We start from the raw sequence: 25,874 nt of genomic DNA on the forward strand, positions 1-25,874 counted from the left end.
TGTTATATTGTTACTTGTTGTAGAATCGCTCTCACCTTATAGTGAATTTGCCTTGATTCAAAAATTAAACAATGCCGAAAATTCGACCTTTTAGAAATCGAAAAGATCTATCTTAATTCACTATCACAATTTTGAAACAATTTCTATCATTTCTAGCCAAACAACTGAGATCTGCTGCAAACAACAATAATCGATTCTATTGAATTTACTAAATTTTGTTAGCAATAAATTCAAAATATTTAAAATCGAAATGTCCAGAAATAAGAACTACAATAAATATGTATGTTCTAATTTATAAGATTTTAAAGTAAAAAAAATAACTATGAATGTTGTCCATACTGATTTCATAAAACATTCATACATACGTACATAAATATGTACATGAAATAGATAACAAATGTATTCATTCGTATAAACATGAATCGTAATAACTTTAGCAAATATTTACAAATGTAAATATTTGACAACACACAGAAAATCTAATTAAATTATCAAAATATTTTAACTTCTGTAGAAATAAATGTTTTTACAGATGTACATATGTATGAATAAATGTACCTATTTATATATTTATTTATCTATGTATGTATCTTTAAAACAAAATCATATACAGGTAATACATGATTAACCCTAAAATGGTAAAATATATTTAAAGTAATTTGTTTAAAAGATTTTTACTTTGTAATCTATTCGAAATCTATAAAGTTTCTTCGCGCTTATCGAGGAACTTCTGTATAAATTGTATAATATCAAAATATTGACGCATAGTAAACAAATACAGTGTTGGAAATTAAAATAAGATTTTTTTAATATCTTAACATGTATTTAATGTGTTAACGGTAATTTTCGCAAAACTTCTTATTATATGTTTAACTGAAAAGTATAGTAAAACTTTGTTCATTTACTTTGGGAAAACTATTGAAAAAATCTAGGACTTCAAACTACATTGATTAAGAAAGAAAATACTAAAACTAACATTCAAATTGAAACGAAAATTATAAATGAACAGTGTTAATTCTTTATTTATACCCTTCACATTCGTGAGAAGGGTATACAGTGCACTCGCGGTAACGTGAACTAATTAAAACCAAGGGAGTTCATGTTAGCGAAATTGTTCACGTTAGCGATTGTCAAATTTCATGAAAAAAATATAAAATTTTAGAATATAAATCTGTGTTTTACACGCTTGAACGTGAAATTATTTTATTATTATTTACATTATTAAAATATAAAACTAAAATTTTTAATTAAAATCCATTACAAAACAAAACGAGATCACGAGAAAATATCCATTGAAATAAAATTACATAGCAAATAAAATTACTCATTACATTTATGCATTAAAGAAATCCGTTATCTTTTTCTGCTGCTTTTTCTTCTCTAATAGCAGAAAAACTGCTTTCTCCCTTAAGCGTCTAAGTACACTCATGTCACTTTGATCCACCGTTGCATCTCCTGCCCATTGCAATGCCTTGTTAAAGATTTCAATTGCTTCACGTGCGGCAACTTTTTTAACAGGATCATCATCGACAATGCAATCATCGTCATCACTTTCTGCGTTTTGCCCAATTTCATGGATTTCAGTGGTATCATCAACCCAGGTATCATTATTCCACTCTTGAACCATTGGAAAGGTAAACTCAACCTAAAAGTTAGTAAAACAATGCTTTAATTGTGATTTCAAAGTTTATCGTACAATTCTTACCTGTGGACTTAAAAGTCCTGAAGGAGATCGGCTGACATTTGCATTAAAGAATTAATTTCTGTATCACATTTCTCTTTTAGAATACTTAGTGGAATGTTATCTTCAGGGTCCTCATCGTTTCCAACTAAACTTAAAATATTTTTCCAGCATTTGGCAAGAGTTTCTGTGCTGACCCGATTCCATGCGACAGATAAAAGGGTGACAGCATCTTTCAAAGTTACATTTCTCATTGATTGAAGCAAATTAGAGTTTTTAGCTGCTATCGAAGCTAACAAGCTGTTTCTGTAGTATAATTTTGTTATTTTAATCGCATTTTGATCCATTGGTTGGATTAGGGGGGTGACATTTGGTGGCATAAACATGGCAATTATGTTTCCATCTTCAGTTCTTAATTCTGTTTCGCTTGGATGAGAGGGATCGTTATCGATAAGTAATAGCGCCTTCATTGGCAAGTTCTTCTTCTTTAGGAACAATTTCACCTAGTCAAAAGCAAGAACTTTCAATCATACATATTTACATAAGTCAACGAAGAATTTGCTTACCTGTGGTACAAAGGATTGATGGAACCAATAATTAAAAATGGCTGACGTCATCCAGGCCGATTTCGAATTCTTATAATCCGTAGGACAAACGAAGTTTTTAAAACTGCGTGGATTTTTGGCCTTACCAATTATCAAAAGTTTAAGTCTATGTGCACCTGATGCATTTGCGCAACACAGGAACGTTACACGTTGCTTCTCCATCTTTGTACCAGGAGCACATTTCTCTTGCATTGCAACGTACGTTTTATCTGGTAAAAGTTTCCAGAATAAACCAGACTCATCAGCATTATAGAGTTCATAACTCCATTTCTTAAATTTTTTGTTTCAGTTTTATCTTAAATGGATCCACCAATTCAGGCTGCGATGAGAGTTTTTCTCCGGATACTTTAAGAAGTCTAACTCCGTACCTTTTCTTAAATCGCTGAAGCCATCCGTCACTAGCATTGAATCCGGTCTCGTTTTCTTTAAGTTGTGAATGTAATTCCTTAGCTTTTTCTTTTAACATTAGTCCACTTACAGGCCAATTCCTATCACGCATTCGGAGGAACCAACGGAAAAGAGTTTTTTCCATAACTGGAAGTTCTGATGACTTTAAAGTTTGTCTTTTTCTCGGTCCTTGGTATGTGTTGTTTACACAATTTAAAATTGTTTTTTTTTCTTTTTAATACTGCATATTGTTGACTTAGCGACATTATAATTTTTTGCTAAACTAGTCACACTAGTTCCTTTTTGCAAACTATGTAAAATGTCTGCCTTTTCTTTTAACTCCAAACATTTAGATTTTTTAACACTCATGTCGACTGATTCACTTCACATAAGAAACTAACTTATTTGCCATACAAACAAAATAATTTAGGGGATATACACTCATTATTTATATAAGGGGATTCCCCAAATTTTAAAAATCGAATTTAATGTATGTATTTCAATGTTGTCTACATGCTTAGATATCATATGCAGTGAAAAAAAATTGTTCACGTTATAGACCTTTCTGAGTTTGTTCACGTTACAGAGTAGTCAATGGCCCTAATTTTATAAATCACGTCACCAAAGTGATATTTATGTGCAAAGCAAAAACAACATTTCACACATTTTAAAAATTTGTTTTTGTTTTGTGTACACAATTTTCAAATTATGAAAGGCAACGCTTGAATTTTTGTGCGTTTGTTTGATTCAGAATTTGTACATAAAACTAAAACAAATTTTTGAAATGTGTTAAATGTTGTTTTTGCTTTGCACATAAATATCACTTTGGTGACGTGATTTACAAAATCAGGGCCAATGTAAAAAAAATCTTGTTCACGTTAGGCGGTGTTCACGTTAGACGATGTTCACGTTACCGCGAGTGCACTGTATATAAGTTTGTCATTCCGTTTGTAATTTTCACAATATAATTTTCCGACCCTATAAAGTATATATTCTGGATCCTTATAGATAGCGGAGTCGATTAAGCCATGTCCGTTTGCCTGGCTGTCTGTCTGTCTGTATGTATGTCAGTCTGTTGAAATCAACTTTCCGAAGCCCCCAAATAACTTACATACACGATTCATACATCAATATCGGTTGCTATTTAAAATCAAGAAAATCGGCCCACAAAGGGCTGAGATATTTGACCTATATCTGGATTACTAAGTCACTAATATAGAAAATATGGACATCTAATGATAGACATTTCAAAGACCTTTGCAACGACGTATATAAGACCATAGTAATTTGGTCAAAATCGGATAAAATATTTTTTAACTCGAATTTTTTTCACCAAAAGTTTTTTTTTCGGTTTTGGATACTCTAATTCCAAAGCCCTCAAACAACTTTCATACATGATTTAGACATCAATATATCCGATATACTCCAACATAGTTTGCTATTTAAAATCGATAAAATCAACCTACAAATAGCTGAGATATATAAATAGAAACACGACTGTCTATATTTTATTAAAAAAAATATTTTTTCCTTGATTATTCGAATAATTTTTATTCGAAAGACAACCCTATTATCTAGATACTTGGGTTCTTAACTATGAAGATTGTTAGAATATTTGGAGGGAGGCTCCCGAATTTGAATTAATAACAGGTGTCTCTATACAAATAACAACCACTGCATTGTAAATAAATACATATGTATATATGTGTATGTAGTTCATTTATGTGCCAAATCTTCTTCATTTCTGCCTTTTATCATATTTATTAATTTTTGTGGTTATCACAAGCCATTTTTATTTATTTAATTCTTCTTTTTTTTTGTCACATTTTCGAAAATTAGCACTTGAACTGTGTTGGTTAGTTGGTTGGTTGGTACGCGTAGTAAAACCAGTCGGGAAATGATTAATACCAAAAGTCAATATTTGACAATAGTAATTGCGATAAGAAGTGCCTACAGAGGAGAAACAAATGCATTGATTACTCGTATTACGATTTTAATCATTTATGTTCGATGTGTGTGTAATAATAATGTGTAGAGTTTAAGTGATCAAGTCACACGGTTTGTTTATCGAAAAAATTTTCATTAATTAGAACTCAATGTACTCTAGACAGGTAGGTATACAGTATTGACCACAGTATTGTCTGCTCATATTCTAATATCATATCTGGTGTACAATATAATATTATTCCCAATATACATATTTGGATATATTAGAACAATAATAAAATAAATTGCAAATATTCTAGCGAAAATATTGACGGATGACACCTGCACTTCAACACAAAGAAAACAGATTCGTTGCCAATCGAATGTTTTCGGTTGCAAGTACTACCACACAATTCGATTCGTATTACTGAATATGTGTATATGGACCCGTAACTGTTATCAAAACCAATTCGGTGAAAATGACAGAAAATTAATTTTTAAATAATTCGATTTTTTCAGTTTATTATATTTATGAAAATACATAAAATATTAGTTAAAATAAGCATTTTGTATGTTAAGTAACAAAGTATACCAAGTAGTCCAACTCTCTATTTTATAAATTTACTCTCTCACATATACGGGTACTGTGTAAATTCAACACCCTTGTGAGAGAATTATACACATCAAAAGTCTCGAAATTTTAACTATAAATTGTCCAATAAATATAGTTTGATACGCGTAAATTCACTAACACACATTATTTTAAAATTTTTTTCAACACATTTAGCACTTTTTCTTTTCCGAAGCAAGTCCATTTCGCACAAACTAAAAAATATTTTTTTTTTATTAATTTTGACGTTTTATTTTGATTGTGGTAGGTTTTAAAATATAGAACAGAGTTTCAATTTTTGGTATTGAAAATAGAACAAAATTTAAATAAATTAAAATTTAGACATTTTTTTAAAACTCTGTGTGTCTGGTGAAAATTCAAAGGGCACCAGCAAATATACATTTTTGTTACTAACACATATTTAGACTTAGGTACTTTTAAACTAACACATGTATAGAGTTAGGTACTGCTGTCAAAGAGTTGGACTACTTGTTATACTTTGTTAAGTAATATCTTTAAGGCACGTTGCAGGATTCCCAAAATATTTGATTTAATTCGATTGTCGTTTCCGAAATAACTGAATAGACCATTAGTAAAGACACAAACCTGTTAAATAATCTTTTTTATGTTTGTTTGTATCTTAATTCAACTACAGTTATGGATTTTCAATTCTAAACATAGAACATCAATTAATAATTACATTAAAATGATTAAATTTTTATACTGAACACCGATTTCCATCCAATTTGTTGTCTGGGTGAACTAGTGTCCTAATTTCCCGGACTTTTTCCTTTCCCGGGAGGAAGTTAAAAAATCATTTCATTCCTGGGAATTTTTTAATACTATATTAAACCAAAAACCAGTAAAGTTTTTCGAATAAATTGCCCTATAATTTTACCAACGCTTTAAAAGAATAACTATATTTGGTCCAACCTTTTTAAGGGTTTCTAATTTAATAGTGACATTTCATCAGTAGCTTCAATCGGTATAAAATCAATAAATTCTTTGTTTAATTAAAAAACTTAGGAATTTCGACTATGTTAAACAGTAAAACAGGCGTAGTTAGTTTCGAAAGGGAAATTTTTGAAATCAGATTGTAGATAAACAAATTTAAAGCACTATTATTGTTATTATTTTTTCTAAATATAAATATCTTTGAAAGTTATATTGTTGTAGACACCTTGATAATTATTTTAAGGACATAACACTTCAATTAGATTCATTCTTAATTACCGAATTTTTCTGATTTGAGTGAAAAAATCCGGTAATTTCAACGGCAATGCTTCTTTGCCAACTGACTATATGTTGCTAGAACCAAAAAAATCTATGGATATAATAGTATAATTCAATTAGCAACAAATTTGGCCATCGCAAAGAATCTGAATATTGTAACTTTAAGAAGAAAGCATCTAAAGAAATTCCCTAAAATTCCCAAACATTTCACGAAAATTTACAAAAAATATTCCCTAGAAATTTTTCCCGCGTAGGAAAGAGTTACTCCTAATAATGTCTTTACTCAATCTAGAATATAGGGAATTTCATGCCTTTTAAAATCGATGTCTTCCGATAGGGATGAAATTTACACCAAGGTTAGTCTATTGGATAATAATTCAGACACAATTGTTCAAGAACTCTCTGAGTTAGAGAGGGTAAACATTTTACATTTTGGCCAAACAGGTGTTTTTCGCATCAATGTAACGTATTACCTATTGTTCTTAGTAAAATGTAATTAAGTATATAGCTTTTTCTTCAATCTTTCGAAAAAAAAATACAAAATTTTTAAAAAAAAATTTTCGAAATCAAAAACCTTTTTGCTCTTTTTTTCAAAATGGGACCTTTTTTCTCAAAAGAAAGATTATGTCTTTTCCTTGATACAAGTTGGATATCTATCATAATAAATGTTTTGTAACTCAATGCATAACATTTTTGACTTTTTTGCGATATCCAAAACTTCGTGACTTTTTTTTCAAAATGGACCCTTTTTAACTTTTTTTTGCTTAAAAGAAAGCTTAGGTCTTTTCCTTTTAGAGCTTTTTTGTGATGCGAGTGGGATATCTATAAAAATAAATGTTTTGTAACTCAAGACATACAATTTTTTACTTTTTTTGCAAAACCTTTTTTGTTAAACCTTAGGTGTTATTTTCCTTTAACACCTTTTTGGTCAATTAATATGATATCTATCAAAACAAAGAATGATAGAAAAAATAGATAACGCATTGCGCATGTTTTTATTTTTTAAAAAAAATACATGTTCATTGTACTACTACGTCACATCAGCAATAAAATTTTCAATATTTTATTATTTTGAAAATAAAAATTGTTAAAAATATATAAAAACGTGAAAAAATGTTGTAAACAATTTAAAAAGTGTATATATTGCAAACATGAAATGCATTGTAAAAAATTGTAATATCACCAACAACTCTATGGCGTGCGAAATGATTTTTTTTTGTTTCCAACGGACCCAAACATTCTAAAGCAATTGTTAAGTTTTTATGGCCGTAGAACCCGGATTAAAACACACGGTATATTTGTGAATACGTTCTGACTTATCGCCTTAATCAAGATGTACTCGAAAGCTTTTTTAGTATAATTCGGTCCAAAGGAGGTTTACATGATCACCCTGATCAAGAAGAGCTCCGATTCCGTTTAAGATCATACATACTTGGTCGCAACAATGGAGTAGCAAACGTTAAGGTCTATGACACACCGGATTTCAAAAGTCTCTTACATTATATTTAGCCAAATAGATGTACCACATGAAGATGCTTTCTGGATCTTGAACAGGAAGAACTTATTTGTAAAATTGTTTTAAAAACATAATCTGTTAAATATTCTTCACTACTAAAACCAAAATGCTTTATTTTCCTTTAATTTATACAAAATTTTAACTGTTTGTTTATGCTTTACTTTTGTTTTTTTTCAAGTACTAGGCTGATGTGATGTACATGCGCAGAACGAAAAAAATTTTAAATACTGAATGCGTAATATATTTTTCTATCATTCTTTTTCAAAACAAATATTTTGTAAATCAAGGCACACAATTTTTATTTTTTTTTTGCAAAACAATGTTTTTCTAAATGGGCCCTTTTTGGATTTTTTTTTGCTCAAAAAAAAGCTAGGTATATTCCTTTAAGATAAAAAATTAGACATTTTTTTAAAGTTTTTTGAAATGTATTATTTTGTTATGATTTATTATTTATTGAGATTAATTTCTCGATTAAATTTGAAGAAAAATACAATAACAAATTTTTCGATAATGAACTGATATGTTTTGGAAAGTAATTAGCGTTTGGAAGTAGGGAATTAACCCGCATATATTCTTCGGATATTGGTTTTACATGTACAAAATCATGCACACGAACATAAGTATGTGTTTATTTAATTTTCAATGTTTTTTTCTTGATTTCAAATATGTTCACAACAAGATTCCGGAAGTATTAACTTTTAAATAGAGAGATCAAAACACTTCTCTCAATTAACACATCGAATACGCATACAAATTTATAAGTAGATACATACATGTGCATTAGGGATATAACCAAATTTTGGTACTAGCACCACGCGATAGCAGATGTGTTATTTACGATAAAAAAACCTCACCTACAAAAAAGGTTTTTTAAAGTTAAAATTTTCACCAAACTTTACCGCGTTTTGTGGATTTTTTTTTTAACTTTCAATGTGATAGGGCCATTTTGATATTTGCATAAAATTTAAAAAAAACTACCCTAATGTGCATTCACATGACAGCCTCGCGTATACATACACACACGTACACATGTAAATTGACATGTAAAACTTTAGTTTTTCTCAAAATAGACCTTGACATTGAAAATAGTTTATTTGTTTACATTTCTATTAGGCTGCTTTCATTGGTGTTGTTGTTATGTTGATTCCAAATGCAAACAACCAAATGCATTCTTTACTGATGGATTATTCTGTTGTTGTTGCTGCTGCTTTTAAAATTTTCTTCTTATTTTTGTTGTAAAATAGAAAAGTTGAATGAGAAATACTGTCACACATGTTGATCATTAATTTGTCAATGTTGACGCTGCTGATACATTTGAAATACACAACATACTTCATTGTTTTATTAAATTTAGTAATAGTTAGTATATAAATTTGTTATTTTATACAAGTACCTACATAAATTTATCAATACACATTTGCTAATTTCTTTTATAATTACCTTGCCAACAATTTCTATCGAAAAATTCTTCTAAACGTATCATCTTGAAGTTGAAACTCATTGAGTATGAGATCGCTTTCTTATTGATAAAGTTCGTAAAAACAGGTTTTGTCTTTTCTGACACAAAATATTGTCAACATATTTTTTTTTTAAACTTCAGTAATTATTGCACTTTGTAAAAAAAACTTTATTGAAATATTTTTTCTAAAAGTGTGCAGGAACACTTTTAAAAAAATATTTCATACTCCTATAGTTTAAGTTTCACACTAATTAATAAATAAAACTTTATAAATTATATTTGGTTCAACACACACATTTTGTATGTAAGACAACAGATGAATTTAAAACATATTTAAAAAAATCGCCAAAAATTCATTTATGATCCGAATGAGCTGAAATTTAAAATATAAATATAAGAGAATATTAATTCGACACTGCATTCGAAAATCCGTAGGCCCGCCATACTTAAAAAACCAAAAACGATCGAGCTAAAATTTCAAAAAAATAAACCTGAATACATATATCTTGAACTAAAATATAACCTACACATGAAATTTTTTGTAGATTTTCTCAAGGAATATTTATATTTTAAAATTCAGTTCCTTCGGATCATAATAATTTTTGGCGATTTTTTAAAAATATGGCCGACGCACTGTCCTCCATTCCGACTAGAAAGCTGCCAATTAACTCGAAAATACCTCAGCTCGTAACAATATCTCCTATAGTTCCCGAGATACCGAATTATTTCTGTATTCATGGTAAAATTCGGATATTTAAAATTTTCACTTTTCATTTTTCTTAATTAGAGAAATTTGTTTAAAAAACTTAAAGAAATTCCGGTATTAATTATATTCATTTATTTTTTTATAAAATCTTTTCCATTTTTTATTTTACTACGACGCACAGTGGGGTCAAATGCCCCTTTTTTACGGATTTATTAATATCTCAACAACAATAATAGCGACGCTCGCAAAATTTTACGTGGGTAGCCCTTAGACCAATCCGCATATTGTAACAAAATTTTAGGGATATAGGAGGGGGAACTCAATTACCCACCATATAAAATAATTATTAACTGTGCTATATCTATAGAACTACAATAGTTATGCACACTAAATTTGCTGCGGGTAACTCTAAAAACAAACTACACGTTCCGCCAAAATCGTAAGGGTATACGTGGGGGGAATCGGGTTCAACCCATACATATGAATTATTAATTCTCCTATATCTATAGAACTACATCAGTGAGATACACTAAATTTATGCATGTTATTGATAAAAAAACTACCATATTGTTTTAAGATGATATCATTATATTAACTAGTAATGGGAGGTTGAATAGAGTAATGGGAGATTGAATAGAGATCTTTCCCAACTCCTGCCACTAAAAGACTTGCAAAGTTTAAATGCACTGCTTTTGAAATTTATACAACACAATATTTGAAATGAGACAATATAAAAACTGCAGAACTGAACGTGAGTGATAACTGGCTCCCGATATAAAACTTTAAAATTCTCGCGATCGCGCTCACTAACATGATTTTTTTATTAAGCTAAATTGCTTGCTATCGGATGACTTCGTATTAACCACAAGAAAAAACTTCGAATTAATCAAAAAAAAAATTTAAACAAGCATATACAAGCGTGAGTGCATGAGAGTTAAATTGTTAAAATTCCGCGTGCTATTCATTCACGATTAGATAATCAATGGATGGAAAACTAAACTGAAATAAAGAAAAGTAATTGGTAAAAGTTTATTATTTTTTTGCACTTCCAATATAAAAACTAATATCAAAGCCACTTCCACAAATAATTCAAATATAAATTTAACCAAAACATATCAATAAATACCTGAACTTGATGGTTGCATAATTAGATTTGTTAATTTTTTTAAATTACCTATCACAAATAGTATTTATTTGCACAATTTTTTATTTTTTTTTTATCAATTTTTTTAGGTTTTTTTCTCACAATATGTAATTTCAACACGTGACTATAAAAATAACTTTTAATATTTCACATTAATTTTTTGCCTGCTGATGTAGAATTTTGTGCTCTTTAAGCTGGCACTTTCAGTTTTCACGATACTTGAAATTTGTTTTTTCAATTAATCCGCAAAATTAGTATGTTTGGCCCCTCTGTGCGACGCCGGAAATCGATTGAAAGTTGTAAAATTGGATAAATAATGGTACTTTTTTCGATATATTAAAAAAATTCCATATCTAAATACTTGAATATATTTGAAATAAACCTAAGCTTCTAGAGAAAATTATCTTTCTAACAAAGGATGAAAAATAACAAAGTTATACGAGTTTTATCTGACCATATATTGAGCAAAAAATACTAGTTTACGCATATTTTACTCGCATTTCGGTTTTTGACATATTTGTTTACATAACTTTTGCATTCAAAACAGTGAGTAAATAATACAAAAATTTCGTTTTTCTTGAATATATGACGAAGGGAAATGCTAATAACTTTTTTTGATTTAATATTGAAACGCTCTTCCCTAGATTTAAAAAATAGATTTAAATTTTTTAAAAAATTGTATGTTTTTAATTACTTTATGGAGACAGTCATTCGAATATGATACTTCGACTACAAGAGATGTCGCTGAAGATGTTCTATTAAGACTGCTGTCTTGCATCTATCTTCTTATTTCAGACTTGGGTGAGTCTGCGTCATCTTCAATTCCAAACTAAAAATAATTAAAACCAAAAAAAAAGAAATTATTTTACTTTAACATCGATTAGGTAAGTTGAAGAACAACACCCACCTTTTCCTTTCTCCATGCAAATAGCATCGACATTTTTGCACAACTTAATAAAGAGGGAATCAGCTGATATGGTTTACATATTGTTTTAAAGTGTTGGCATATAGATTTTATAATGTTTCTTATTAATTCAATATTTTGCAATTTAAATTTCAACTTAATTATGAAATTAATGATATAAAAATCTTAAAATAATATGTTGTTTCATCTTTCAAACAATGTTGATTCAATGTATCCCACGAAACAAATAGAAAATACATTAATTCAAAGTTGAAAATTATTGAATTAATATGACGCGTTCTTATTTTTAAGTTGCAGTTTTTCCCTGAGTGTACAAGTAAATAAGGATATATTTAAAGTAAAACAAGTCAAAGAAGTATAAAATAACTATATTTGGTTGTGCAATGTTGGTCCAGCCTTTATAAGTGTTTCTAATTTAATAGTGGCATGTTATCGGTATTGCCACAGTCGTAGTTTTAATCAGTATAAAATCAATAAATTCTTTGTTTAATTAAAAAACTTAAGAATTTCGACTATGTTAAATCTATAAAACATGAATAGTCAGAGATATCTTTCATATCTGATTGTTGATAAACCAATTTGAACCACTATTATTTTTATTATTTTCTCTAAATATGAATAATATTCATTGAATATCCCTAAAAGTTGTAATGTTAGGCATCTTAATTCCTTTAAGAGCATAAACTTTAAATTAGATTCATTCTTAATAACCAAATTTTTCTGCTGAGGCTTGAGTTGAGTGAAAAAATTCGGTTATTTCAACTGTAATACTGCTTTGCCAATTGACTATCTGTTGCTAGAACCGAAAAAATCCATAGATTTTTTCGGATATCGAAACGAATCCGAAAATTGTAATTTTAGAAGAAAACTTATGAAGAAATTCCCGACAAACATTTCCCGAAAATTACCGAAAAAATATTCCCGGGAATTTCCTAGTCCCCAGCAAAAATTTTGTGAATTTTTGTAATGACAACTAGTTATTTCATGCATTCTTTTGTAAGGAGTGGTGGTTACCCAGCACATTATTTTATTTACTAAAATAAGTACTTATTTTTATACAGGCTGGTAATGAACTTTTGCATTTAGCACAGCTATCTAGTGTGTTTGACTGGAAAACGGGAGGTTAGTGGTTCGCCACCTGTCAAAGCCATCAATTTTTTTGTTCATATCATATTCATTTATATGTTGATGTTAAAACTATTGTTAACTTACAATAAAATAACTCGTACATGGAGCAGTGAGTTAGCAGCTTGACTATCAAACACAAGCAAATAATGTGACTGTTCGATTCCCACACAAGACAATATTTTTTGTGTTTTTTTTTAGCTACATATTCTTGTTGTGAATTTACTACTTATTTCTCAACTGATTGTAAGTACATTTGTAATCTTGACCCCTGAATTTTTTAAAAATCTCGAACAACGGTAAGTAGTGTTTCAGTCAAATAATAAGTAGTTATCGCTTTGCTCCAATTATACTTGCTGGCTTACTAGGTAAGTAAAGTTTTTGCTGGGTCCCTACTCTAAGTAAATAAGCAAAAACATTTTTCCTCTTAAAATTTCAATAATTTGTATTCGTGAGTGATTTTTGGAAGTGGACCGTGGCAGTGATTTATGTCTATATTGAAGTTATTTATGTTGAATTTTATGTGTATATCAACATTTTTGGGAGATTTATGCACGTTAAGCTGATTTTCGGAAGCTGGTCTTATATGGGAGCTATAACTAATTATGGACCGATAATAATAAAATTTGGAGACATGAATTCCGTATATACGTATAACTTATTTGGAGAGAAATTTGTATATAAATATATAAATTAAACATATATGACCGATAAAGTCCAAACTTTGTCCTTGGGCCGAAAAAATGTTATGTTACCAAATTTTATCGTAATATCTTCAAAATTACGACATGTACTTAATCGAGTGATTCTGAGTCGATCAGTGTACTTTAAGGTGGATGTTGGACTAATATTTGAGTGCGTTACAAACATCTGCACAAACGCATTATACACTCCCCACTATGGTGGTGTAGGGTATAAATATTACCGTTCAACATTATTTCCTCATTCTTAAGATCAACGTATGTATGTTTGTTACCCGCGGACCTACTGGATCACATACATAAGTTTGTTCGTTACACTTTTTTTATAGATCTGAGTTGTAAAAAGTGCTTCCGTGTTTATTTTAAGTACTGTATATATAGTTTTTAGAAATAAACTAAAAATATTCATTGCCCATTGTTAAGAGGTGATGATGTGCTTAATACCACATTCTCTTCTACTCATTTTAACATATTTTATATGCATTTGTTTTTTTAACTTATTGCCTTGCGAAATGATTTATTTCTGCTGTTTTTTCCTACAAAAATCTAATTAATAGCTGTATAAGAATAATGATAAAACCACCGACTTTTCTTAATGCGATTCAGAAAATAATATTATTCGAATAATTGTGTGCGTAAATAAGAATATATAGTGAAGGGATTCACAATCTATGTTGTATCGATGTATTGTTGTATAATATTTTTGTTTTTATCGAAACTTTACTCCCCTGATATCGATAAGGTTTGGTAAAGTTCTTCATAATTTCGAAATTCGCTTTAATTTGTTTTTTACAAAGGTTGGAAGTTCATATTTTTCAATAGATGACCTAAAGTAAAACTGTTAATAACTTTAGAACTATAGTTAGTCAGATTTTATAGTTTTTTAACTCATATTAAAGCTAATGAATCGTAGATTCTAAAGTTATTTTAAAATCACAAAAAGATCATCTTGTTTTTTCAAAGATTTTACTTAAATATAAGCCATTGCACGATTACAAACATATATTTAATATTTCAGATTGGGACCGATATAATTGAAATTTAGGTATATATTTCAAAAAATGCATTTTCATACGCTTTTCTGTATAATTACTCAAGAAAACATGTTTATAATACAGAGGATAATTAGTATGGTTAAGGTCCTTTGAAAAACGATATTCCGTAATTCATGTCCGTAATTTTCGAATTATGATTTCGTAAAATACTTTTGGAAACTACATGGTATATTTTCTAATACAAATTTACTTATGAATGATAATTTTATTGAATATATAAAACATATTACAAACTTTTGATCTATTTTAATATTATTTGTATCACACTCAAACATTTTTTACATTAACTGACTGTACACAGTAAAAAATATCTCTTAAACCGTTTCAATTCAAATACAGTGCAACTTCGACAGTTCGGACATGCACCAGTCCGGTCACTCCAATAATTCGGACGCTTATATTTTTCGGACAATTTAAATTTTTTGCCTCTAGAATCCGGACAAATGTTTCTTTATGCAAGAACAAAAATTAAATGCCGTTGTTTTACCGTTTTAACCTCGAATGTTTTGTTGTTCACACTTTGATTCACATTTAGCACTGTCATTACTTCAGTTTCCGTTCTTTACCTCGTAAGCGTGTTTGTCTAATTTCGCAAACATAAAACACATTAAGGGTCCTCATGTAAACGCTTAAAAGCCTCGCAAACTGTGCAATCTGTGCATTTTTACACTCTCGCAAATGAAATGTCAAAAAATGTATGGAAATTCGTTTGCACAACTCCGATAAGTTTGCGCGACAATTTAGACTCGCAAACTTGAATTTATTGTGCATTTGATGAATCAGCTGCTTTTGTTTACTTTTATTTATAAGAAATAAAAATCAAATAAAATATAAAAATTTTGTGCATGTGAAAATTGTGTAACTTTGGAACAGAATGATTGTATTAAATGACATTGTGTATGAAAACATTAACCAACAGCTAGAACATAAACAAAGTCCTCCAAACTATGTATACCACCGTTTGTTCCAAAGATTTAACTTTCATTCAACATTTTAAAGTTAAAATTTATACAATTTGAAAAAAAATCATTAAAGCTTTTGTTGAATTTATGTATTTTTATTTGACAAATATAAATTTTCTGTATAAACTTGCACAAAATTGAAAAGGTGGGTTCATGAAACATGTCGCGCAAATTTGCCCATTTGCACAAATGGGAAACTTAAGCGTTTAAATGAGTACCCTTATTAACTTCAAAGTAATAGTGGATATTTTACAAAAGTCTTGATTCGAAAAAAAAAAAATTAGAAGATAAAAAAATGTATTCCGTATACCTATAATGTGGACCCGTTAACATTTGAACCAAAATAATGTATTGACATTTTTATATTCAGTCCAATTATGAATAAAAAATCCGCGGGAGTTTTTTCCCTTTTCCCATTTTTGCTATTCAAATTCAATAAAAATGGGAGAAGGGAAAAACTCCAGCGGATTTTTTATTCATAATTGGACTGAATATAAAAATTTCTTTTAGGAAATAGAAAAGTTATGAAATAAGCAGAAAATCAGGATTAGAGGAATTTTGGTTTTTGAATAAATATATATGCACCAAAAGAGTAGATTCATGTTTTAATTCACTCAGATTATTTCAAGAATTTTCACTGCTATAGTCCGGACAACTCGATAATCCGACCGAGCCTAAAACTATATGTGTCCGGATTGTCGAAGTTGCACTGTATATATCACATATTGAACTGGTTTGAATTATTTTATAATTGAATCAAATATTCATGTGCTCAAAAACAAAATTTTCTGATATTTTCTATTGAATTTTGTTTTTTGAATTTGATAATTTTGACAATTGAATACACAATTTTCTTTATTGGTTGAATTTCAAATACAAAAATTATTGAATAGATAATTTTCGTAATTCAAAACACATTTTTGTTATTTTTTGTGTTTTCAATTACGAAAATTATCTATTCAATAACATAGAATAGATAATTTTCAATAAAGTGTTTAGAAAATAGTTTTTTCTGTGTAGTTTATTCAAAAAGTGTTCCGTTAAGTTAAAAACTAATGAAATTATAGTTATTTTTATAAAGAAATTATTTTTTAAATTATAACTAAAATATCAATATAATGAGGGTATTCATTTCAAAAAAATGGAAAATTACACTATGATTTTTTTACATTTTAAAAAACAAACACAAGAAAAACAAGTAAGAAAGTATGATCGGTCAAGCCCGACCATATAATACCCTACACTATGTAAAAGAGCAAAAACATTTTTCTTTTAAAATATCAATAATTTATATTCGTGAGTGATTTTCGGAAGTGGGCCTTATATGGGGGCTATGACCAATTATGGACCGCTCACCATGAAATTAGGTCGTGTGATTTATGTCTATATTAAAGTTAACTGTGTTGAATTTTGTGTGTATACCAACATTTTGAAGAGATTTATGCACATTAAAGTGATTTTCAGAAGCGGGTCTATATGGGAGCTATGACTAATTATGGACCGATCGTAAAAAAATTTGGTGACATGAACGATAAAGTCCAATTTCGGGAGGACATTTGTATGGGGGCCAAGTGAAATAATGGACCGATTTCAGCCAGTTTCAATAGGCTTGGTCCTTGGGCCGAAAAAATAATGTGTACCAAATTTGATCGAAATATCTTCAAAATTGCGACCTGTACTCTGCGCACAAGGTTTACATGGACAGCCAGCCAGCCGACCAGACGGACGGACGGACATCGTTTAATCGACACAGAAAGTGATTCTAAGTCGATCGTTATACTTTATGGTGGGTGTTAGACTAATATTTTTGGGCGTTACAAACATCTGCACAAACGCATTATACCCTCCCCACTATGGTGGTGTAGGGTATAAAAAGTACGTTTTGTTAAAAAGAAAAGAAAAGTATCAGCCTAACTACAAAAGCCTTAAAGTGGATTTTAAGTCCATAAAGTTGACTATTATTTTAAATTTCGTACCATATTTTGAGTAATTTTTTGGTTTGAGTTTTTATCTAGTTTCCGCTCTATATTCTCTATGTTTTTATGTATGTACATTTTGTTTTAAATTTCTCTTTTATATTTACATTCATTGAAAAATATTTTCAATTATTTGAATGTATATGTACGTTGGAAAAAGTTTTAAAGCTTTTTTCAAATAAAAACAAAAGTTCTATTTTAAAATAAAGTCGACTTTAACAAATATAAATATAAACAAATTACACATTGAAATTAAATAATTTTTTTTTATTCGTTTTATACTAATGTTGTAGGTTTTATTAAGCACACATTTTTTTAGAACCCATTTACTTATTAAAAAAATTAAAAAAATTTTCCTAACTTGATTGTTTCAAGAAAATTTTTGATTGTTTTTCGAAATATTGGGAAATTATTAATAAATTTTCTTACTTCGAGATTCCCGCATGGTCTTAGTCAGAATTTTGTATGTGTATTGTACAATGGATAAAAGTATTTTTACGAAAATATATTGAAACTAAGCTACATAAGGATTACTATGAGACCAATATTGTAAAAATTGGAGAAGTGGTTAGAAAATTATAAACAATCGATTGTGGGCGATTTTACACCATTCTATATAAAATTTGAACTTTGAACTGTCGAAAATGTTTGATCGTATTAAAAAAGGTTTTTGTTTTTGCAAAACAATTTTGCGTTACTACGATACGACAATACATTTAAATATTTCAATACAATTTCGAAAATTTTACATGCACACACATAAAATACAAATTACAGGCAGTACCCAGCAGTTAAGCGAGTAGTCAATGCATCCCTTATAGACTTTATTGTGACTTTAGTCACAATTTAGAAAATAGTTATTTTACCCACCAGAAGAAATCTATTGGAGAGTTGTCGGAGGAAGGTTTGTTTACAAGCAATTGGTTATTGGACTTTTATTAGAAGATGTCATTTTAACTGAATTCCATGCGTTGACTACTTTGAACCAGCTATTAGACACTCGCATTGTAATACAAAAGGGCCAATTTACGACCTTCTTAGGACATGCTAGCCACTTTGCTAGTTATGTAACTAGTTGTCACCCTAAATGATAAATAAAATCACTAATTCTTCTAATGTCTTCTAGATCTGCTGGGTAGTTCTACCAGTAGTCAATGTGCACCTTATTTTTGGTCATTTGAATCTAGGGTTTGGGGTTTCCCGGATAATTTTATTTCCCGGGAAACGGGAATGAAAAATTTATTTCATTCCCGTTTCCCGTGTCATTTTATTAAAAAACAAGTAAGAGTGCTATATTCGGCTATGCCGAATCTTATATACCCTTCACCTTTGTTGTGGATGCATTATTATTTTTTATAATTAGTATATATGTATGTACATTGCCCACTTTCAGCGTACAGCATCCTAAATTTATCAAGAACACAAAAAACAACAACAACGCCAAACGAAACAAAAAACCAAAAGAAAAAACAAAAACAAAATACGCAAGGCAATGAAACCAACACACATCCAAACATACGTTTAATTGTATAAAAAACAACAACAACGCCAAAAGAAACAAAATACGCAAAGCATGCACATTCAAACATACGATTTGTTGATTTTTTGTCAAAAAAACCAACACACAACCAAACAAAAGTTTAGTTGTATAAAAAACAACAACAACGCCAAAAGAAACAAAACACAAAAAAAAACAAAATACACTCAGGTCTCGTTTTATGCGATAGATGCGTTCCAAAAAAAATCGCATAAATTGAATTCGCATAAAACGGTACTCTAGCTTCATATAAAAACTAATGATTCGTTCCAAAATTCTGAAAAACCGCATAAATTCAAATTTTAATTAAAAAACCAAAGCAAAATCGCATAAAAAAATCAACAAAAATATAATTATTTCATTTATTTAAACAATAAAAACAAAAACCCTTTAAAAAAAATAAACAAAAATATAATATTAATTCATTAATTACAGAAAAAACAGAAAATGATCCAAGAATTAAGCTAAAACATTTTTTATGCAAATTCTGTAAATATGTATGATCAATCTGAATGACTGAATAATTGTCGGCATCGCTTAGGAATTGTTTCAACGTCACTTTCATCACTAGATGATATAATCATATTGTCATCATATTGTAAAATAACATTTTCATCAGTAGAACTAAAAAAAAACATCTAAAATTTTAAAATCTATTAAAATTCCAAAAAAATCGTTAATTTAAAAACCGCATAAATTTGAATCCGCATAAAAAAAATCCGCACAAAACGAGACCTGAGTGTACACAAAGCTTGCACATCCAAGCATACGTTTTGTTGTTTTTTTTGTCAAAGCATGCAATACATTGTGTTTTTTGATGAAATTTTCAGAGGTTGTCTCGGACTTTTGCTCATATCTCCGTTATTTATGGACGGATTTTGCTGATTTTAAATAGCAAAATTCTCGAAAGTATGTCTGACAGAATTGTTGAAGATTTGGATCCCGGAAATATCTGGGGCCTTCAGAAAATTGATTTCAACAGACAGACAGACAGACAGACAGACAGACAGACGGACAGACAGACAGACAGACAGACAGACAGACAGACAGACAGACAGACAGACAGACAGACAGACAGACAGACAGACAGACAGACAGACAGACAGACAGACAGACAGACAGACAGACAGACAGACAGACAGACAGACAGACAGACAGACAGACAGACAGACAGACAGACAGACAGACGGACATGGCTTAATCGACTCCGCTATCTATAAGGATCCAGAATATATATACTTTATAGGGTCGGAAATGAAAAATGTAGAAATTACAAACGGAATGACAAACTTATATATACCCTTCTCACGAAGCTGAAGGGTATAAAAACCAATGCATTACAATTCAATTGTACTCACATAAAACCAAAAAAAGTTTGTTAAAATATTTGGAGATCACTTGTTACTATAAAATTAAATATTGGCGGTAATAGAGTAAAAGAACAATTAGTGTCACAAAATTTTATAAATTGTGAACGTACTTTTATATTTCGATATCGATTAATATGTTAATGGGATTTGTAATGCACTATTTAGCATCTTTCTTTTGATTTTTCTGTTATATTATCTATTATATTTTTTTATATGAGGGGATTAGAGCACAAGGGGTTTAAGTGCCTTTTTTCAGAGAAGTTCATAGCATAAGAGTTGAATGTGGGATTCTCATCCTTTAGCGAGATATGGCGACCAATTCTAGCACTTGTAATTAAAATACATGTTTTGCTTGGAGCACGAGGGGTACATGAGCACTTGAACCCCTTGTGCTCTAAACTAATATTAAAATTAATTTTTCAAATGGACTGAGTGAGTGAATTCAGAAAAGTGCTGAGCTAAAATCTAGTGAGTAATTTTATCACTTGTTTCAAAATACCTTAGTGCACTTTGTGAATTATTTGCCAAAAAAGGGAAAAAAATAATGCAATCGAGTATATTGTTACGTTTTAACCTTTTCAAAACGTTTGGTTTATTTCCTTTAAATAAACCGGATACTTTTTATTGCAAATAAAAGCCGTTTAGTAGTTTAAAAATTGTAACAACTCTTTATTTATTTAAAATGTACAACAACAGAATTAAATAGTCACTCAATGCTTTTTTTTATACACGTTTATAAATTCTCAGAAATACAGACACAATTTATAATTTACACGAATTCACTTGAAAAGTACAACACACTTTAAGACACTCAGTTGATGTTTATTCGAATAGCGTCTCTGATAAACTCACTCACAACTGCAACCTCTGCCACTATTTATAACACTGCCATCTGCACTCTAGATTGTTCTTTAACTGTCAAAATTCGAATATTCTAGATCTTACTAATACATACGCCATCTGTTGTGTACTTTCCACAATGTTCCTTAACTGAATATTCGAATTCGAATACAGCGTTTCCAACTTACGATGAAATCAACTGAAAGCTTTTATTTAATAATGCCCACAGATATGTTACAGTTTGCTATTACAGCACTGTTATTTGAAAGCATTATGCTACTTTTAAAATCGTTATATTTGAATTCAAGTACAATTTCGTAACAATATTAATAATTGTTGATTGTCTGTTATCTTTGGTATGTAAAATCATTAAAAATTAGTGAATCTGAAAATAGTATTGACGAATTCTCTGAAACTTTTTATAATGCTGGTAAGTTTAAAATATTTTACCTTTTATTATTTATTTCTGATACTTAAGTTATCACTTGTATATACTGTCAACTTTATGTACCTCCAGATTGTTAGAAGCTTGTGGCAAATTCAAGTAAAAAATTTACTGTAACATCAATGCAAAATGAGGACTTTATAACTCTAGAACCCATCCAAAAACTTTTTAGAAATAGTCTACCGGGCATCCGAAAATGCAATGGTTACACTTTGAGAAGGATGACGCTTGGAACCTCTCATACAAAAATGACCTTATGAATCAAGAAAACTTCTCCAAAGTAAATATGAAAGTTCGAAATGTTGACCGATCCGCGCAGTTATATCCACAACTTCCTCCAAAAACAGCGTCAATCCAATAAAGTTCGAGAAATTCAAGAACCTACAGGTTCTTCTTTGCTATGTAGCACCAATTTACCATGAATGGTTTAAAGCACTTCCACACGATAGAATGGAAGAAATTCCGGAAAGAATCGGAAGTCAAGGTGAAGATGAGCCCGATGATTTCATGGAATCTGATTATGACGACTAAAAATGTAACAAAGCGTTCATATTATAATTTATCTTAAAATGTTGAAGTTTTTAGGTTTAACCTTCGCTTTACCAATACCCACCCGGGTGACCACATCGTTTTTATTGGATTAATATTTTTTTTAATTTTGTTTCGATTTAAATGAAATTTGTACTCACTGAACAAATTTTAGAGTTCTATAGAATTTAATAGAAACATTTTAAACTTTTTATAAGGTTTTTTAAATTTTTTAAAATTTCGTTCGTCGCATATATTTATAGAAGTGTAGTGTCACCCGGGTGGGTATTGGTAAACCATGAACATAAAAAACCTTTGGTAAAGCGAAGGTTAATTTACAAACACATCTGCTCTTTATAGTGCAGAGTAAAGTAAATAGTTACTTTATACATCTCATCGTGAAGTCAATTGTCATATTAGTGCCCCTATGTAATCTATATTGTAGTCACTTTAACCGTTTATTTTGTACTGTACTTTAAAAAGTAATTATTTTACCCACCAGAAGTAATTTATTAAAGAGTAGTCGGAAGAAGGTTTGTTCACAACCGATCGGTTATTAGACTATGGGGGAGATGGCTTTTAATTGACTATTTGAGGACAATTGGCTTTTCCTTATCACCCGTACATGTTAAAATAAGTAGTTATGTAGCTAATCAAGTAAAAAGTTAGGTAGCTTGCAAGGTAACTGTCTCTATGTAACCGGTATGTGACTCCAATGTTTTGACTATTGGACAGTCTCTTTGTAATCTTTGCATCATAAACCCCCTAGGACATGCATATGATACAATTACTAGTCACGTAGCTGTTAATATAACTAGTGGTCACCCTAAATGATAGATCAGGACAGTCACCCAGAACTGCTGGGATATTTAAAAACATTCATATACATACATATGTATGTAGATAAATATAAGTGATTATTTCATACATTGTATGTATGACTCATTGTGAAATTATGTTTTTTTATGGACGTGTCGCCTGACTCATTGCGACTAGAAATTTGACTACAAATGATCCGATTACTGTAAAAAAAAACAAGGAGGGCATTGGCGCCAAAGGCCATTGCAAATCGCAGAATTCCCACAAATGTTCATATGTTTATAAAAAATGTGTATAGTTATTACTTAATTTTTATTGTTTCTATTACAAAATGACATGAAATTGTGAATATACACATTCACTCAGCAATACTTCTGCCCTGAATTGTTATTCATCAAATTTCATCACCACCTTCATTACCGGTGGCCATAAAACGTTTTTCTTTTTCTCTTATTATAAATAGTAAACATTTGGACAAACTCTTCCGTGCATTCGTTTGTTTTTCGTCTGAAATTTGTCTATATTGTTTATTGGCTATAAGCCAATTTTGCGTAAGTTTTTTTGTATGTTGAAAAATAATTAAATTCAACTTGTTAATTGGAAATTTTAAAAGAAAGGCCAAAAACTAATATTGCAATGATTCATATGTAAGTATTGTAGTATATTAATGCATATGTTTTCATTCCCTATAATTACGAAGCCATAGAATTAACTACAATTTAAATTTGTCTTATAAATTTATTTATCACTATTTTGCATCTCATAATTCCCATAAAAATAATAAAAAAATGGAAGTTGTAAGATTTTAGCTAAATATGTACGCAATTTATATCTAAAATTATATTCCATTGGGGAATTCCAACTTTGGGATTTTAAAATAAATATTTGAAATTACTTGAAAACTTAAAAACTGTATATTATAATAATCCGCGTAAATTTACAATAATTTTCAGCAAATAATAAAAAATATTCTAATTTTTTTTTTAGTAATCTAACAATAAAGATGTCCTCTTTAACGAAGTCAGCGTTAAACAAGTAAGAGAGCTATATTCGCCTGTGCCGAATCTTTATACCCTTCACCAAATTACAAATTTTAAATATATTTAGATAAACAAAATTAATTTTTTTTTTCAAAATAAGTTCTTTCCATGTTTTAGAAAAAAAAAATTTCGAATTATTTTTTAAATTTAAATTTTTTTTTTTAATTTTTTTTTTTGTGAAAAAAAATTCGGGTTAAAAAATATTTTTTCCGATTTTGACCCATTCTAGGTCCAATTTACTATAGCCTTATATACGTCGTTGCAAAGGTCATTGAAATATCTATCAATATATATCCATATTGTATATATTTATGACTTAGTAATCCAGATATAGGTCAAAAATCGAGGTTGTCCTGGTTTTTTCCCCATATCTCAGCCATTTGTGTACCGATTTTGCTGATTTTAAATAAGAAACTTGAAAGCATGTCTGAAAGAATTATTGAAGATTTGGATCCAGAAGATATCTGGGTCTTCAGAAAATTGATTTCAATAGACAGACGGACATGGCTTAATCGACTCCGCTATCTATAAGGATCCAGAATATATATACTTTATAGGGTCGGAAAATTATATTGTGGAAATTACAAACGGAATGAAAAACTTATATATACCCTTCTCACGACGGTGAAGGGTATAAAAAAAGGTAGTCAGTGACCTTAACACAACCAGATGCCTTGAAAAACTCGATCATAGCTGAAAAATAGAAAAAGGACCTTCTTGAATTGCTACAGTTCATCACACTTTTTATAACAAGCTGAATTTATTGAGAGAAGTGATGAATAGTGGTGTAACTTGTTTATTATTTTAAATTCGACCAAAATATCATAAATGCAGAATTGGTGTAACCCACATTTTTTCACATAATATTAACTTGATAAATACAAAAATACACAGATATTGTAAATTTGGAAGCTCTTTTTATAAATTAAAAATAGAACAATTAAAATAATGTTCACAAAAGAAATTAAATTCAAACAAATATTTACCAAATTTAAAATTTATATTCTCTCCTAAGTAAATAGTTTGGGGTTACACCACTTTTGCGCAGATAGACTCATTTAGCCTCTCTCTTTATTACAATTTAACTGCAACCAACATTTTTTATTATTTTTTTCGTATGTATTTGGTAAATACCACAAGTTTATAATATTTTAATATTATTTAAAATAAACCCATAATAGGAACAGGTGGGAGAGAAAGATATGGTTTAATTTCTCTAAATATTTCTACTCTACACGGAGCTCTAAAAACAATTTTTTTTTTCAAATATGAAATTATGTTGTT

At 29.5% G+C, this 25,874-nt stretch overlaps 2 protein-coding genes across 2 annotated transcripts in view; both read right to left on the minus strand.

The window, feature by feature from the left end:
* Positions 1 to 25,874, minus strand: part of axed (axundead) — a 69,314-nt gene that overhangs the window by 32,130 nt on the left and 11,310 nt on the right. The window lies entirely within an intron of this gene.
* Positions 1,714 to 2,448, minus strand: LOC135955538 (jerky protein homolog-like). Its single transcript, XM_065505887.1, has 2 exons — positions 2,248 to 2,448; positions 1,714 to 2,184 (listed from the first exon to the last, which is right to left on the minus strand). Exons 1-2 carry the CDS (start codon positions 2,446 to 2,448, stop codon positions 1,714 to 1,716), a joined length of 672 nt encoding a protein of 223 aa, XP_065361959.1.

Source organism: Calliphora vicina, chromosome 3 (assembly GCF_958450345.1).
Source record: "Calliphora vicina chromosome 3, idCalVici1.1, whole genome shotgun sequence".
Lineage (NCBI taxonomy): Eukaryota > Metazoa > Arthropoda > Insecta > Diptera > Calliphoridae > Calliphora > Calliphora vicina.